The 16,390-nt window shown below is 37.9% G+C and overlaps 1 protein-coding gene and 1 long non-coding RNA gene across 2 annotated transcripts in view; one reads left to right on the top strand and one right to left on the bottom strand.

Moving 5' to 3' along the window:
- The window catches only part of sh3d21 (SH3 domain containing 21), a 13,576-nt gene extending 1,638 nt beyond the window's left edge, over window positions 1–11,938 (top strand). The window contains exons 4-17 of the mRNA XM_014018594.1: window positions 106–212; window positions 635–725; window positions 807–868; window positions 962–992; window positions 1,399–1,493; window positions 2,955–3,056; window positions 3,420–3,471; window positions 6,675–6,725; window positions 6,814–6,928; window positions 8,053–8,221; window positions 8,887–8,958; window positions 9,601–9,794; window positions 11,261–11,324; window positions 11,430–11,938. Coding sequence (XP_013874048.1) covers window positions 106–212; window positions 635–725; window positions 807–868; window positions 962–992; window positions 1,399–1,493; window positions 2,955–3,056; window positions 3,420–3,471; window positions 6,675–6,725; window positions 6,814–6,928; window positions 8,053–8,221; window positions 8,887–8,958; window positions 9,601–9,794; window positions 11,261–11,324; window positions 11,430–11,462 — 1,238 coding nt within the window. The 3' untranslated portion in view covers window positions 11,463–11,938. The remainder of the gene's footprint in view (window positions 1–105; window positions 213–634; window positions 726–806; window positions 869–961; window positions 993–1,398; window positions 1,494–2,954; window positions 3,057–3,419; window positions 3,472–6,674; window positions 6,726–6,813; window positions 6,929–8,052; window positions 8,222–8,886; window positions 8,959–9,600; window positions 9,795–11,260; window positions 11,325–11,429) is intronic.
- Window positions 6,568–15,981, bottom strand: LOC106524690 (uncharacterized). The gene is made up of 3 exons (XR_001311024.1): window positions 15,730–15,981; window positions 6,807–6,894; window positions 6,568–6,713 (listed from the first exon to the last, which is right to left on the bottom strand). It is a non-coding gene; the product is annotated as an uncharacterized LOC106524690 (long non-coding RNA).
- Window positions 15,982–16,390: the final 409 nt, after the last annotated feature.

Raw genomic sequence — 16,390 nt, 5'->3', positions numbered from 1 at the left:
GTACTGCAGACTGAATGGAAAAGAAGCAGATCAAATTAAACACAGTAACTTAGAGGGATTATAATATGTATTTATGTCTTTTGATGTGTCCTTTTAACTTTTTAGGTAAGAACGTGAAGAAGAGGAAATGCGAGGTCACCTACGGGTACGCTCCTCAGAATGAAGACGAGCTGGAACTTGTTGTTGGCGAGACGATAGACATCGTTAAAGAGGTATGGAGGTCTTATCACTCTTATCACAACGTAGCGATCCCATCTGAACTCATAATTTTTACCTAATTTCCCTCTGGGATCAATAAAGTATTTTTGAATTGAATTGAATTGAATTGAATAACTTTGGTTGACCTGCAAATAAACTGCTGCAGTCAGTCCGTCAGTGGTGTCGGAGAACTAGTTTTGGAGATGGGTAACTAAATCTTTTCTGTTTAGTTCCTCACAGAAACTGGCATCACCCAGCCAGTTCCCAACCCTGAGCATTATATTTTAATTAGGGCATTGTGGAACATACGTCATTAGTTTTTATGTGTTGACTAATTTTATGTTGAAGCGGTTTTCTCAAAGTGCAGCRTTACTATATTTGTAACTGTATGAATATGAAGTCAAACCTGTTCCTGACATGTTTTTTAACATGACAGATAGAAGATGGATGGTGGATGGGCATGAGAAATGGCAAACTTGGGGCATTCCCATCCAATTTTGTCAAAGAAATCTTTGTAACTCCGAAAGGTTGGTGGCTAAGTAATTATGTTAAAGCAATCACTTCTTTTTTAACAAAAAAGCTGACTTTAATCATTATTTTTCTAACAGAGGGAAGGTACGGCGAGGGGAAGACAAGGCCCAAACTAACTGATGCTGTGTTTACTAAGGAGGTATGTCCTGCAGAAATAAGATTATCAGACTTTTAAAACTGTTTTTTTTTTCTGTTCATAATTTTCCTGTTTTCTCTCATAAATAAATTTCAGAGAGCAACTGTGAGAAACAAAGCAAAAACCTGTAAGTTCTCCTCCTTTAAATCTCATCACAAGCTTAAACTGATGACACATTTTATTTTTAGGAAAAGTACCAGAAAACATTTAGTCAGACCTATTTATAGTCCGATGCTAAACATGTGACAGGTGCTAATTCTCAGGCTTTGACCTGAATGGCCTAGGTGTGGTAAGAGGTAAACGCTGGTCAGAATGTCCTGATTAATCACTCTACATGATGATTGCAACGAGTGAAAATCCCTTTAAGATTGAAAGTTTATAACTTTTATCTTCAACTAATCACAGTCTTTTCCCATCTGTTATCATCTGAGTGAATTAGTCATGACTGTTCAAACTTCCGATTCCAGTCAGATGCTACATAAAAAGGTCAGTTTCTGTAAAGTCTGTAATTACGTCATCTCTTCTGTCCTCAGCTATGGAATGTTGCCAAGTCATGTTTGACTATAAAGCCAAAGCAGAAGACGAGTTGGAGCTGAAAAAAGGAGATGTTGTAGTGATACTGAACAAGGTCTGAAGTCCTCTTTGTTTTTCCGGTTTTATTTCCTCTCACAGTTTTATGGTCACACACTGAAACCTTGACAGTTGGGTATTTCCTTACGGTAGCTGCCTGGTAGTGCAGCTCGTTCAACTGGACAAACCGGATGTTTTCCTTTCAAGGAAACCCCGTCCTTCAGTCAGCAAAAAGACAACGGGCTATTTTTAGGCGCTTTTTACATAAAGCTATCTTTTACACGTCTGTAGGTATGATCAAATAAACAAAGAAACAAAAAAATATTGCTTTTGGATTAAGATCGTCTTAAAGAAATGAGTTATAGCCATTTAGATAAAACTGTCAAAAAATTATCAGCTAGTTGAGATCCAGTGATTACTTTCTGAAAGTTTCATTAAAATATTCCAGTGGTTTAGGAGGTATTTTGCTAACAGACAGGCGTGTGTTAGCCCTCTTAGGTAATGGCAAAGTTTTAAAACCAAATGTCACATCATCAGATAGAGCTCAGGTGGGGATGACTCTCAGCTATTACCGTACCAAACTTAAGCTCCGTAGCCATAAAAAGGCAATTTTTATTTTTTGCATGGTTGGACCGCTCTTGAAACTGGATGAGGGTGGGGTGCGAAGTGGCTCATTTGCATTTAAAGAGACAGCGTCAAAACAAGTTGAGCTGAGACACATCCCAGAAAAGAGGTGAAAGAGGGGCTTGTAGAGTTGCAATAAGGAGGAATTCAGACCAAAGAATTGTGGTTCCACTTTATATAGACTCCAACTGAAGGATTTAAATGCGAAAAAGAAGGATTTAAAAACAGTATATGTCTACTTTAAATCTGCCCACTGTTTTGAGATGGTTTGCTAATGCTACAGACAAATGAACACACACGCCCGGTCCAGTACAACTATCTTTATGGGGAGATTGCATTGACCTCCATTCATTTTATAACCTAACCTAACACTGACCCCTTACCCTAACCTCACAGGTACATTCCTGACCCTAAATCTAACTGAAGCCCCAACCCACCAACAGCATCCTCCCCTCCCCCATGGGGACTAGGCTTAGGTTCCCATAAGTACCAGTTGGTCCCTAAAAGTAGGTGTGTATGCCAAAAATGGTCCCCAGGAATATCAGCTGATGCACACACTCATACATACTGTGTATTGTTTAGTTTTTAAAGGTGGGAAATAGTTCATAATTCTGTAAAGGGGATAGCAGTTTTGTTTAGGCAACGTGAAGTTTAATGCATTCTTCAAAAGGAAACCAATTTACTAAAAATAAATACTACAAATCTAACAGCACAAATTAATGAGATGCAGAAAAACCAACAGGAAGAATAAGCCACGCTTTATATACCTCAGACGTACAGGAAATTTGCTCAAACAAGATTTTTTTTCCGTCAACCTTCTGTTCAGTGTTTTCATGTCCCAGAGGACAGAGTCATGTCTGAGCCTCTAAYGTGATGCTTTAATCTCCATGTGAAGGAAACAGAAGATGAAGGCTGGTGGGAGGGAGAGCTGAACGGGCGCCGCGGCTTCTTCCCCGACAACTTTGTGATGATTCTACCACCAAGGGACAACAAGCAAGTGAGTCGACAGAAACCGTTTCAAACTAAAAACTGCTGGATCGGATCTTGTTTCACCTGTCCAGGAGGACTTTGAACACTTTGCTGCACTGCCATGAAATCTTGGGCATGCTTCATTGTAAACACAGTTTATACTTTTTTTTTTATGTAAAAATGGTCTCAAAATGAAAAAGCACCTGCTTATTGTCAGCTAGGTTATGTTACTTCAGTATTTGTGCGGCCTGGACTCCGTTATGACTCAGGCCTTGTTTAGACATCTTCTGTTTTTGAGTTACTCACTAAAAAATTCCCACTGTGGAAAGATTGTGTAGAATAGTTCGTCTTTAACTGCACCCTGTTGAAGTTACTGTTTCTCCTCTTTTAGTCTAGAAACACGAGCCAACCACCAGCCCGCAACGCCACTATTAAAGTCCCAGGTAAGAAAAAAAAAGTTTYTGATTTTAACAAAACAGAGCTGAACAGCAGCCAGAGATGTTAAAGTAAAAAGAGGAGCTGTAATGTTAGGAAGAAATTTTAACTGTACAGTAAAGTGGATAAAAGATTTAAACAACTAATGAAATAACCTTCAAAYATGCAGGATTAAATGTGCAACTTTAGGATTTTGTAATAAAGATTTCAATATAAATTTTACAATGAAAGTCCTTCTATAAGGGTTGGGGGAGTTGGCAGGGAAACACACTCCTTTTAGATTCAACATGACATAAAATAATGCTCCATCAGCTGCAGTATCTGTAGCAGCTGTAGTGGGTTCAGAAATAGATGTCATGACATGTTTTTATCTATTGAAAATGCAAAAGAGGATGGGCAGGCAGACGATCCCTGCCCTACAGCACTGAATCCACGCACTGAACCAGTTCAAACATTAAAAGAATTCTCCCTATTTGAAATGTAGAGGGGGAAGAAACACATTATTAATTTAATCCAATGTTACTCTGATGTWTTGTGTTTACTTTCACATGTAAACACAATACATCGGTGTAAAATTAGTTCCACATTTTGAAAGATTTTAAAGATTTTAAAAAAGATGTTATCCATCTTTTTGGCTTTCAAACAAAACCAAAATAAGCAGCAAATCCTCGAAAAATCCGTGATCATAAAAATCTCTGCTGAATTATTAGCTTAACGGATGTACCACATAATTAAACATGTGCCAGGTCATAAAGCTGTTACTTTAAAGACAAACCTAATGACATTCCAGTTTCCACTTTTTGTTCTAATTCTTGTATTGAAACAGTTTTTACTGCCAGTATTTTATTGCTTTTTTTTTGTAAAATCATTTGAAGTCAACTAATCTAGAAACTTAATCACCGGATCACATACAGCAGGATGATGTGGCTCACATCTGCTGTGTGATGTTTGTAGCACAAGTTGCAGSAACAATTTTGCAATAAAACCACACAGACGGATAAAAAAAAACTGTTGCACAATGCTCATATCAAAGATTTACCCTGAAATGGCAAACGGTGTCATCATTTTGTAGATCTCCATACAGTACCACTCAAACAACTTTCACAGGATGTCTCAGACTACAGAGAGATAGGGGGATGGTTATACTGGTCACGTGAACCAGTTTAGGAGTCTCGAAGGAAACGAGGGGGGTGTTGGGGGGCGAGAACAGCTCTGCCACAGAGATTTGCACAGTCAGAAACAAACAGCACTTGAGCCACTGCTGTTCTGTGTTTTGCTTTAGAGGGAAATGTTTCACAATGCTCTGAAAACTCAAGGTAGGCTTTATGTGCTTCCAATTCTGCTGCTATTCATTTCTTATGTGACTGTTCTAACAGCGGACCAACTTGTTTTGTTTCGTTTTTTTTAATGCTCTGCACATGGTCTGTTTTAAGGTTCATGTTGATATTATTTTAGCAATCCTGCAGCCAAGTTTTTCAACCTCATTTGTCACGTTCAGGCAATGGAATTGTGTGGCTAACTAGAGGAGGCTGTCAGGTCACCATCGAAACTTAAAGACATCRTGGTTTAACCACCCCCAGGACCAAGTCCTGACAGATAGGACTGTGATGCTTTTTGAGACCAAACAGTGTCTGACCTTGATAATATTGRTATTATTAGGAAGTGATGCTGCAGAGTGACTGGATGATTCAGTGACCTGTTGTCTCCAGAGATAAGCACAGTGTTGCTACTTATCTGAGATTGAATTGTCGCACTATAAACCTTTATTATTACATTAAAGCCCTAACGCTTGAACAGTGTGGTGGTTAAGTTAATGTGATTTCTCTTGACAGAGAGGTGGGGGAAATCAAAAACAGAGGGTCAAAGTCAGTCGTATCATTTTCCACTAGTGCCACTTAGTGTAGTGTCGGTACGGTTCGGTATGGTTCCAAGCAATTTCCATTAGGCCACATTCATGGAACCAGCCCTTTTTTTAGTACCTACTTCATTGTGGTTCCAAGTGGTCCCAGTTGACACCAAAATGCAATGTCAGAACACTGTTCATCACTGATTGGCCAGGGGGTGGAGTCATTGGTTGCATCTAAGCTGCCTTTACAAGAACAAATCGAGGAGCCTTTTTTTCAATTGTAGCAGTGATATTAGTTGTTTCCATCCAATTTTAGTTCAAATTTTTAGCATTTTTTTTTAAATTTCAGAACTTATTCAGCAAATGTGTTTCCATCTCTCATTTTGCACATTAACCTTTTAAAAAAAACACCTCCACCAATCACCCAAAACACACCCACTGGAACTGGACTGGAACGTCAATGGAAAAGCCCCCGAACTGACCCGTTCCAACACTGACCGTACCGACACTACACYAAGTGGCACTAGTGGAAAAGTTAATGTAAATGTGCTCGAGTTAGCTCAAGGTTATCTTGTTGTCCTTGACAGGTGTTACACATTATCAGAATGTAAAAGCTCCAGAATTAGACTTGTTACAGAGATAATCACAGAAACAAATGTGTATGTAGGCAACCTGGATGCCTGAAGCTTGTGTATGTAGACACCATCTTACCCCATCTTTGTGTGATTTGATGGGTTAAAGCTGACCCGCTTCTGTTATGCCTCTGAGCTGGGAAGTGAGGTAGTCACAGAGCTGAGTTCGTGAGTGTGAAGACACCGCTGAGTGTTTCACGTTAACAGTGTTGCTGTCAACCGCTGGTTCTGCAATGCCGTCTTCATTTATGTAAGCATACACCTCAGGATGTGTGTAACAATTTGTGGTCTATGGGGTGCAACAAAGTTATTCGTGTCAAATTGTGCATAAGTAGTTCATAATGCAAACATGCTACATGATTAAGAATAGCTGAAAAAAAACTTAGATTTTAGTGCAAATATGAAGCAACTTATGAATGATGAGTTTCTTTGATGTTGAATTTTGCCTGATAGACAAAAAATTACATTGTACAAAAAGAATAGAGGAAATCCTGTAAACGATGCTGTGACCCATTTGAGAATGTGCAGGTTTGCCAAGCATGCATGCTCCTTATCTACTTACACATTATACACAGAAATACTGCAAACTAATATTATTAGGTACAAAAAAACCCAGAAATTTAGAAGCATTTTTATGTTACAACTTTATTTCAAGTGCCAAACGTCAAGCGCACAAATGAAATCCAAGTTCAGTTATTTTGAACTACACTAACATGGACGGTTCTGCTTTCAGCTAAAACAGAAGATCCAGCAATGGAGAAAGCTGATGCATCTAAAACAAAAGGTACAAACAACAAGGGTTTTATTCACAATATTATGGCTCATTCAACCAGAAATAACTTTGCAACTAATGTGCTGATTTTACTTCACAGAAGACAAGCCAGAAGTTAAGGATTTGAGAAACCATCCTCCAGCCAAAGTCAAACTGCCACCCCTCAGGCCCGCTCCACCTCCTGTCAAAGAAAAGCCCAACAAAGTTGTACCAACGTGAGTGATACCAAAGAATCCTTATTCTCACTCATTACTAATCTCAGCCAAAAGCCACTAATGGGCTTTGCAGAAAGAATAGTTATTCATTTGCAAGTTTCCTTAAAAAAAGCCTTCAACAAAGGTCAGGAACACTTTTTTTTGTCTTTGGTCTGGCCCGAGAAACAAAGTCTTTGGGAGCTAAAGGTTTTAGTCGCCACCACCAGTCACCATGGAGCCCTTAAAGAAGAATGGCAGGGATGCATGACATTTGGTGGCTTGGTGGAAACTTTGAGATGAGTCAGATCAGAGCAAAACAGATGAGAGCAGCCCATTTCCTGTTTCCTGAACAAAATACACACAACAAGCACCACCCACTCCAAACCCATACACACACTGCTGAAAAAAAAAAAGGCTGTATTTAAGAAAGATTTTTAAAAATCGCTTTTCAGCAGTGGTGGGCACAGTTCACCTAAAGCACTAACAGGGGAACTAATTTCCTGATTAGTGCTTTAATTTTAAAATTTATTAGTGGATTAGCGCTTGATAAATTTATAGGCTGAATTTAGAAGCACTATGAGTTATTTAAATGTTATTGATCAATGTTAAGGTTAACAGCTGAGGGTGAAAGCTGTCACATTTTGTTCATACGTGTCACTTATCCACCAGGTGACATATTGACAGTATATGAACACAAATAAGGCTGTGGAATATTAGTGATAAGTCTTAAGAAAACAACATAGCAATATGTGACTCATGTTGTCTGTTGAAGAATGTTGACTGAGTTACTTTAGTGCTTTAGAATTAGCTTTTGCTAAATTTTCAGTGTGTTAGTGTTTTAGAATTAGGGGACCTAAATATTTGAGTTAGCGTTTTCAGGTTCAGGTTCAGATCTATTCATGTCCCAAAAGGGCAATTAATGTTACAACAAGTGCATAGTACTTATACTTTAGCTTCCACTAGCTTTAGGGCTAGTGGAACTAATTTTTAGATTAGTGCTGCCCACCACTGGCTTTCAGTTATACGTGTTACCAACTACCAATTTTCCCTTTTGAAAATGATACCTACAGACTGYACAGCTTTTACCTGTAACCCAAACTCCTTTACTGGACAATTTAAATCTCGTTTATTATTTTTACGTTCAGTGCAACAAAYGGAGATGCGGCGCCTGTTTCCCCCAAAAAGCCAGAGGAGGAGGAGGCCAATCAGTTTGATGGTGTGAATGTGGAAAGTGAAAAGCTGAATCATCCTACGGCGAACAGAGCCAAACCTCCACAGAGGAGACCTCCATCAGGTCAAAACGCAGCAACACAAGTGAGTTTCATGGCAGAGATTTATTTGGATTTATCACTTTCTAAATAACCACATTTCCCCAATGTGATACTGAAATGAAAACGTTTCATAATAGATTCAAGTGACTTCCTGTAAAACTGCATGAGTAGTGTTAATCATCATGTTTGCAGATGCAACTTATCACCACCACAAAATGACTACTACTCATTTCATTTGAATAAATGTTTGTTATGCTTCATACTTGTTCCTGTTTAATTTGCACAACAGAATACCTTTAAAAACTTGTAAATGTAAATAACCTTTTTCTATGTTATTTTCTATCTTTTACACAAAAATTATTATACAGCTTTTATTTTCTGGACCAATCATACACTAAGTTTTGTATTTTTAGTAATTGCAGTTAGTAATTTTTTTGTATTGTAAAGGAGAGGTTTGCACCTGCAGGAAAACTATGAAATCTGAGTAACAAGCATGAAGACAGTTTTGCTCCACATTTCGTGAACTGCTCACAGTTTTTCACCACACAGACAGAAACAAGTTGAATCCCGGTCTCTGGGGCGGTTTGAGTAATTCTTAGAAAAGGAAGAATTGATTCCCTGAAGTAACATTTGGCCGCAGGAGAAACAAATCTTGTTGTTGAAACAGAAAAGTATGAGAATGAAAGTTTACTTGTTTCTGTTTTGCAGGATCAGACTGAGACAAAACCAGAACCAGAACACAAAAAGCCCCAATCTGACAAACTACCAGTCTTGCCAAAGGTTTGTGATGTTTACTGATTTTATATTTTATATATTAAAAGTGTTTATAATAAATTATTTGAAAAAGTCACACCCATCAACAATTATACCCTTCAGATATAACAATAGTCTCTTTAAAACTTCAGCTCTTGCACTTTTTCCCTGCAGGATTCCTTCTTTCTGGCAGATGAACATGTGAATTTATATTTAACGTGGTTTGCAGAAAATACACCAGCCTTTTTCTCAACAACACCCTTTTTTCTTTCACCAAGATAATTGCTATACAAAGCTATAATTCTGCTTTAAAGTTGTGGCAGTAATAGATAAATAATTCATCGTTTTGAATTGGGAAASAAATAATACGCAAAACTGGGTAGTTTAAACACAAGTACTCATTTATAAGATTTATGTGATGATGCTACAAAAGCAAACATACTTGGGAGAGATGTAGACAGGAAACGACAGAAGTACTGAACCAAGGAGCAGTTCCTGTACAGTTCGAACCACCTAATTACATTTACAAATGACAAACAGAGGATATGCAAGCAAATTAAAGCAAACCTCTCCTTTCTGACAGAATGACTATTGTTTCAAATGAATAATAAACCCTCATACCTAAATCAGTTACATGTATTTACTGAGACTGTTTCTGTCTTATTCAAGGGCCTAGAAAACATCATGCCAATATTACCTCAGAAGCCTGACATTCCACACAAGATGTCAACTCGAGCGTCTCCTCCTAAGCCAATTTTGAAAAACAAAACGGAGAACAATACAGAAGAGCCGACTGTGGGAAGCCTACAGGCCGAGATCAAAGAGCTGAGGATGGCTCTGGAGCTGCTTCAGACGCGACACGAGTGAGTGCCGATGAGCTGCACTCACCCACTCCTCTTCTGACGCCAGTTTAACCCAGAGATCTGAGTTTAAAGATGAGCTAAGAAAACCTAAAGACACGCAACCAGCTGTTCAGCACAGTCACCATAAACTGGTCTAAACTGGTCAAACATACCTTTATTTCATAAAACTGCAATGTTTGGTTGATAAAACAGAGACAAACCAAACAAACTGTTTAAAATTAGCTAATCCGGCTAGTCATTAGCCTAGTCTGGATGAAGTCTTTTGCCCTTTTCTACACACTGCACGCTCCATGACTGATGTCACAGCTAATAAACTACCAACTGCTGCTAAGAACATCAATAAAAACTATCAGACTATCCCATTTGTTGATTAACAATGTTCTTGTGACAGGATCTGCCTGTATCTATAAACTTTTGGAGTAAAGGCTGGTTTGTACTTCAAATCAAGTTTTGCTCCCCATGCTGAGTGACAAAAAAATTGTGTAACTTCCGTTTGTTATGCCTCGGTGACAGCCAACATCTGCGTAGTCCTCCAGAACTCTGTCCTGCTGTCTTGTGTCTCGCAGCGTGTGATTGGTCAGAACTGGGTGGGCGTACAGTCTGTGAGCAGCACTCAGAGCAGCGTTTCTTTCAGTTTTGTACTATTTTCCTGAAAATGATCCGTTCTCTGAAACCAGTTGYTAAATGTGCAACTCTGCCGTTATCGTAGGCACAGTAACAGTAACTCCACTCCCAACACAACACTGCTACTTCATTAATTCCTGCTATCACCGTTGTTGKTTATATGTTTATCTTTGCTCTGGGCGCACAGAGGGAGAAAGTTTTTTTAAATCACTGATGATGAAGAAATTAATAAACTAATATTAAGTTCTTTTTTCTACTGAATTGATTAAAAAACAGAGGGAGAAAKTTCTAATAATTTATCTTCCTCCTGTTTATACTCGATCATAAAAATGACACAATCACCGATCCGCTGTATCACATATTGAAGGATAAACCATGCTTGATGAGAAACAAATTACATAAATTTATCTTTAGGACTAATGGATATATCTTAACTAATTCTATAATAAGGTTTTAGCTGTAATCTTGGTTTGTGGAGTTTAAATTAGCGGATGGATCCATGACTGGTCCAATATTTGATCCAAGAATAACAACAGCATCAAAGGAAGATACAAGTATTAAAACTATAAAAATTCAGCTACTGCACCTTTTAAATTCCCCATTATGCTCAGACCTTTGTAATCTGGGTGTACATTTCAAAACATAAAGAAAGTGACTAAGTTTTGAACGTGTCTTTTCTACAGGAAAATCAAGACTGTGCTTCTCCTTTAAAGTCAGGATGTCTAAATGGGGAAAAAGTCCAGCTATTTATTAGACTTGACAGGCACTGAACAGTGTAGTCAGCTCATTTCAACTTGCCTGGGTCCTCAACCTCCTCTCTTTGTCTTTTTTTTTTTCTGAAGACAAGACATGCAGGAAGTGAAAGAAGTACTGAGGGAGGAGAGAAACAAGCGAGTGGAGCTGCAGGTCAGTGAGGCATCACCAGAAACAACAACTAAAAATACAGAAGTTGTGGTTCTTTTATGATGACGGTTGAAAGCTAAACTGCTGAAAAATGTTTTCTTTTTACAGAAGGAAGTGTGCGGTCTGAAGACAAAGCAATAATCTCAACACAGACTCTGACTGAGCTGCTTGTCTGGCTCAGTGTGATGGAGGTGTTTGGACTGTAAACAAGATTGTGACACCAAGTTAAAAAAAAAAAAGGAGGGTACAGTAAATATACTCCAACTGACGACACACAAGGGGTGTGTGAAACTTTAACGTATTGCTGGACATTATAAAGCTCAGCCTGAAATGGACCAGCGAGACACTTTTAATCAAATGGACTTTAAAAGAAAATGCTGTTAAATTACATTTATGATGCTGGAGATTACAGGTAATGATCCTTTTATGGGGTTTACTTAAAAGAGAATTAATATTTTATACTTTCTTTCCACTGTGATATTAAGAATTTTTATTCAAAATTTTACTGTAGGCCATTTATAAAGCTTTGGAATTTGTAATATATGCAGCTGTTGTATATAAAACGTAAGATTGTGAATGTTAATAAAAATGCTGTTATTAAAAACTGCTGAGATTAATGTGTGTTTACATGTGGACCAGGGGCGGAGCCATGGGGTGGCCATGACCTCCATAGACAAATCTTTGGCCACCCTGCTGAACACACCCCTTACACAGTGAAACAACCTTTAGGGGTGTAATAATCCTCCTGAACAGTTGGTGGCAGTGTTTAGCAATTTGAAACATCACCAAGCTCTATCACTGAAAAGGACTAATGACAAGGAAGTGATGATTTTCTTTAAATACAGAACCTATGCCTGTAATCTGACTTATGGTGTCAACTTTTGGACTTATGGTGATAAATGTTTTTGTTTTTTGTCACCACAACAGTGTCACTTTATGTTATGAAGGCTGCATGATGCTGTGTGTTGACCAAAACAAAGTTCTGCAGAAACTTTCAAGTTAAAAAAATCATGTAATTTTCCTGGCCACCCCTGTGTGAGTAGTGGTCCCAGTCTGACCACCCCCTGAGAAAAACGTCTGGCTCCGCCACTGATGCTGACACAATGATTAGACAAGACTTCGTATCTAAATGCCTAACAAATACATATTGTTTGCTGTATTTTTTAGAAACTGGAATAAGATTTAAACCTTTTATTCACTAGAGGGCAGTGTTTCAGTTCTTATAAAGAAGGTTTCTTTTGAATGGAGAACTGGTAGAAGTAAAAAAAAAAAAAAACAAGAACATCAAAGTTTATTACTCACTACTCCTCAGTAGTGAGAGAAAAGGCTGTGATGGAGTTTAAGTATACCACTCCTGTTAAATAGCAGCTATGTAAAAATTTAAACATTAATCTGTGGTAAAAATGCACAAAAAGTTGGTCCCTTTGGTTGATTTAAAGGAAAAAAAGACATTTGTCATTCAGTCAAAAATCCAGAACCTTTTGGGTTTAAAAAAGCATGGAAATGAATAATAGAGATTTTTAAAAATCTGTTGTTAATTATAACCACATAGGCTTTTATAGATGCATTTTTAGCTCATTTTTAGACATAACCAACTTAAAGATTTAGTTTTGGTTTTCATGATTTATTTTTCCTGCTGGAGTGTGTGGCTTTGTGTTTCCAAAGGTAAAACTGCTGAGCACATGTGGACAACACCTGGAGCTTATCAGGCACTTCTAAAATGCCCACAAGGAACAAAGTATTTTTAAACCATATGTTGAATAATGTTCATTTTGAACACATGAAGTAAACAAGGACTCAGCTGCAAGAATTTGTAGAGAAAGTTATTAAATCTCTGCATTCCAACATAAAGATTAGACTTTTTCATGGATCACTTGGGCCAACTAGGACACCAATAAATCAAAAATAAACAGCTTTTCACATAATTTAGTTACCCTGAACAAATAAATATAATCCTATAGGTCCCAGAAGACAACTTATCACAAGTCAACTAACAGCATTTCATAATACTGGTTAATTCAAAACAACTGGAATGTCTCTGCAGGGGGTAGTAAAAACTGAGTGTTGATAAGTAACTTTTTTAGTGTTTAGAGGTTAAATATTTAGGAAAAAATATTAAAATTTGAAATTATAAACAATGAAAGAATTAAAATAGAGATGCCAGTTTGCAAGACGTTTCTGGCACCAAGATGGCGGAGCAAAAAAACAAATGTTGACACATGTCGCGGATGGAGGAAAATTTAGTCAATCCCCTGCTCTTAAAGGACTTTACTGATGTGCCAAGAATGTGTGTAAATCAACAAACCACTTGTGATAATTTCCAGCACAAACATGCTCACAGCGTGCGCAGTTCATTCGACTGCGTTGGCAACAGAACCTTATTTTTGTGGAACAAATTCATCACATGAGCGAAAAACTGGCCATCCAAGTTCTGACTTCATCGTTCCTTCAAACTCAGAACATCAGAGTTTTAGGAGTGAATGCAACACACCCCTCCCAAAACCACATAACAGAGGCTGACACAAGTCATTATGCAAAAACGAAGCGTGGGCAGTTAAGCTGCTAGACGCCGCCGAGTGTAGTGAGCATCCCCAGAAATGGTTCAAGTTTGGCTGCTAAAAGCACTTCTTATGAGAGAGCTCATTGTACAGAATGGATAGTTCATGCTTCAGTGACGAGAAGCAGACATGATGCACGCAAACACAGAGGTCAAACAACTGTGAGCAGCAGGGGAAAGCAGAAACTAACGAGGAAGTAGCAGCAAATTAGAAAAACGCAACAATAACTCCACTGAAATTAAAAGCTTTGTTACTCACTTTGTCAAAGGCTGAGTCATGTTTATATCTGCAGGATCCAACAACTACAGTATATCAATGAAAGAGTGGATTAGAGCAGGGGTTCTTAACCTTTTTGACCTCGGRGCCCAATTTGTTGAACATAAAGTGGCACAAGGCCCAGTCAGACATTACCAATGTATGGATCAAAATGATAATTATTCTAAATCTCGGTTTAATTTTTATTGTATTTACATCATAACTAACTATCATAAATAACATAACTAAATTAAATACACTTACAGTTTAAAAGTAAAACTCCTGTCAAATAATAAGACATAATTATGACAAACATTTTTATATTGTAACCTGCCCATAACAATATTTCAAATAAAAAAACTGTAAAAATAAATTTGATAAAGTACAAATGAAAATATAGCATTTTTAAACTTTTGCAACCAGAAGCTGCTCTTCATATTAGTGACAAACTTTGGTGTTTTTTGACAAGTTACTTTCATTTTTGCTTCTACTTTTCATTTAAAATAGGTTTCCATTCTCGGCAATTTTCTAAGGTTCTTCTTCTACATATTAAAAAGTTGTTAAACGTCTGAGTGGTGCACTACCGCTACTACTAGTGGTGAGAAAGTGTATTGCACCTTACTCAAAATCAATGCGGTCCTGCGGCCCTCTGCGACCCAAAGTCAAAAACTGTTGTTCTTTTGAGACCCTCAAGGTGGCAGCTGCGGCCCATAGATTAAGAATCTCTGGACTAGAAGACTAATTCAATTCATGGTGATCATATTCGGAAAAATCATCAGAATAAAGCAGGGTGTCAAGATAAACTTGAGTTCAAACACTGTAAGAATACAGTTCACAGAACAATGTATCCTTCTGAAAATTAAACGTGACACAGATCAACAGAAAACTAATGAGGCCTTCCTGGATTTGAAGCAAACTGAACCAGCTAGAGCATCAAAAAGTGGTTTTAAATGAAAAAAGCTGAGTTTTTGAGCCTTACCTTTCAAACCAAATCAGCAGTATTCAGAATCTGACGTGCAACTATCTGAAGTCAGGTTGCACACCAAAGCAATACCCAGAGAACACAAAAGTGTGCTGAATAACATCAACGTTCTGGTTCTGATGTGGCAAATAGAAGCACAGAAGAGAGAAAGCATTCCCAGAGAATTCGGGCAGACGTAAGCCATGCAGATCAGCAAGCAAACCTTCCCTGATAAGCTCGCTAAAGGAGTTTATACTAAACTTTAAGACAACTGATGTTAGAAGATCAACTAGTCAGAGGCAGCAGCAACTGTTTTTAAAAGACATTACACACACAAAATAAACGTCTGCTAAATTTCATGCATGCATGCATGCATGGATGGATGGATGGATGGATGGATGGATGGATGGATGGTCAAATTTGGCTAACCAAAGAACAGATTTGGTAGGTCTAAAACATTCAGAAAACCACAGCCTGCTCCTAATTGATTAATTAAAAACACCTGGATGAACCAGCAGCTCTCATGTTTAAAAACTCGACCAAACACAAACCAGCATCTTTAAAGAACAAAATTAAATCTACAAAAACCAAGCTTCATATTAAAACTATTGAATTAAACAGGTGTTAGGCCTACCTGAAGTTGTGATGAGGACACAGCAGGTGGTCTGAAAAAAAAATCAGATTTCTGGACATGTTTTGTTGACGTTCTGTGAACACCATCAGATGCTGGATGAACATCGTTCATCTCTGTCTGTAATCCAGTATTATAAGAAAGGATGCCTAAATGGCAGATTACTGTTGGAAATACCCCAAATGAAGGTGAAAGACGTCAACAGAAGCTCACAACTTGAACAGACCGCCATGACAGGTCAGGGTGCGCTTCACTTGTGTCACGGTCTGTGCGGATGTTTAGAAATGAAGCCACTCGACACCGATTGGCCACTAGCGGCGGCCATCTTGCTAGGTGCTACGTGCTAAGTTTTGTGTATCATGTCCTGAAATAACTTTATTTTACCCTATAAAGTGCATATTGCGAAAACAATAAATCGATATTATGTTGTTACGAGTCTATCTCTTTTACACATCCATGATCTGCTCCTCCAGTGCTGGCTATGACACGTGGCACCTTACAAGATGGCTGCAAACATTGTCATAATTATTGCCTTGATAACAGTATATTTTTATTTCAGTCATCCTTCCTTTCAGACCTGTAAAAACAACTGTCACTAATTAGTTTCCTGTACTGTTAATTCAAATTTTTATTATTTTGACATTTTAGTGTTCAGTAAAAGAAT

The sequence above is a fragment of the Austrofundulus limnaeus genome, unplaced genomic scaffold (assembly GCF_001266775.1).
Source record: "Austrofundulus limnaeus strain Quisiro unplaced genomic scaffold, Austrofundulus_limnaeus-1.0 Scaffold196, whole genome shotgun sequence".
NCBI classification, from domain to species: domain Eukaryota; kingdom Metazoa; phylum Chordata; class Actinopteri; order Cyprinodontiformes; family Rivulidae; genus Austrofundulus; species Austrofundulus limnaeus.
The sequence above is the reverse complement of the archived record's forward strand: the minus strand, read 5'-3'. Positions and strand labels throughout refer to the sequence as shown.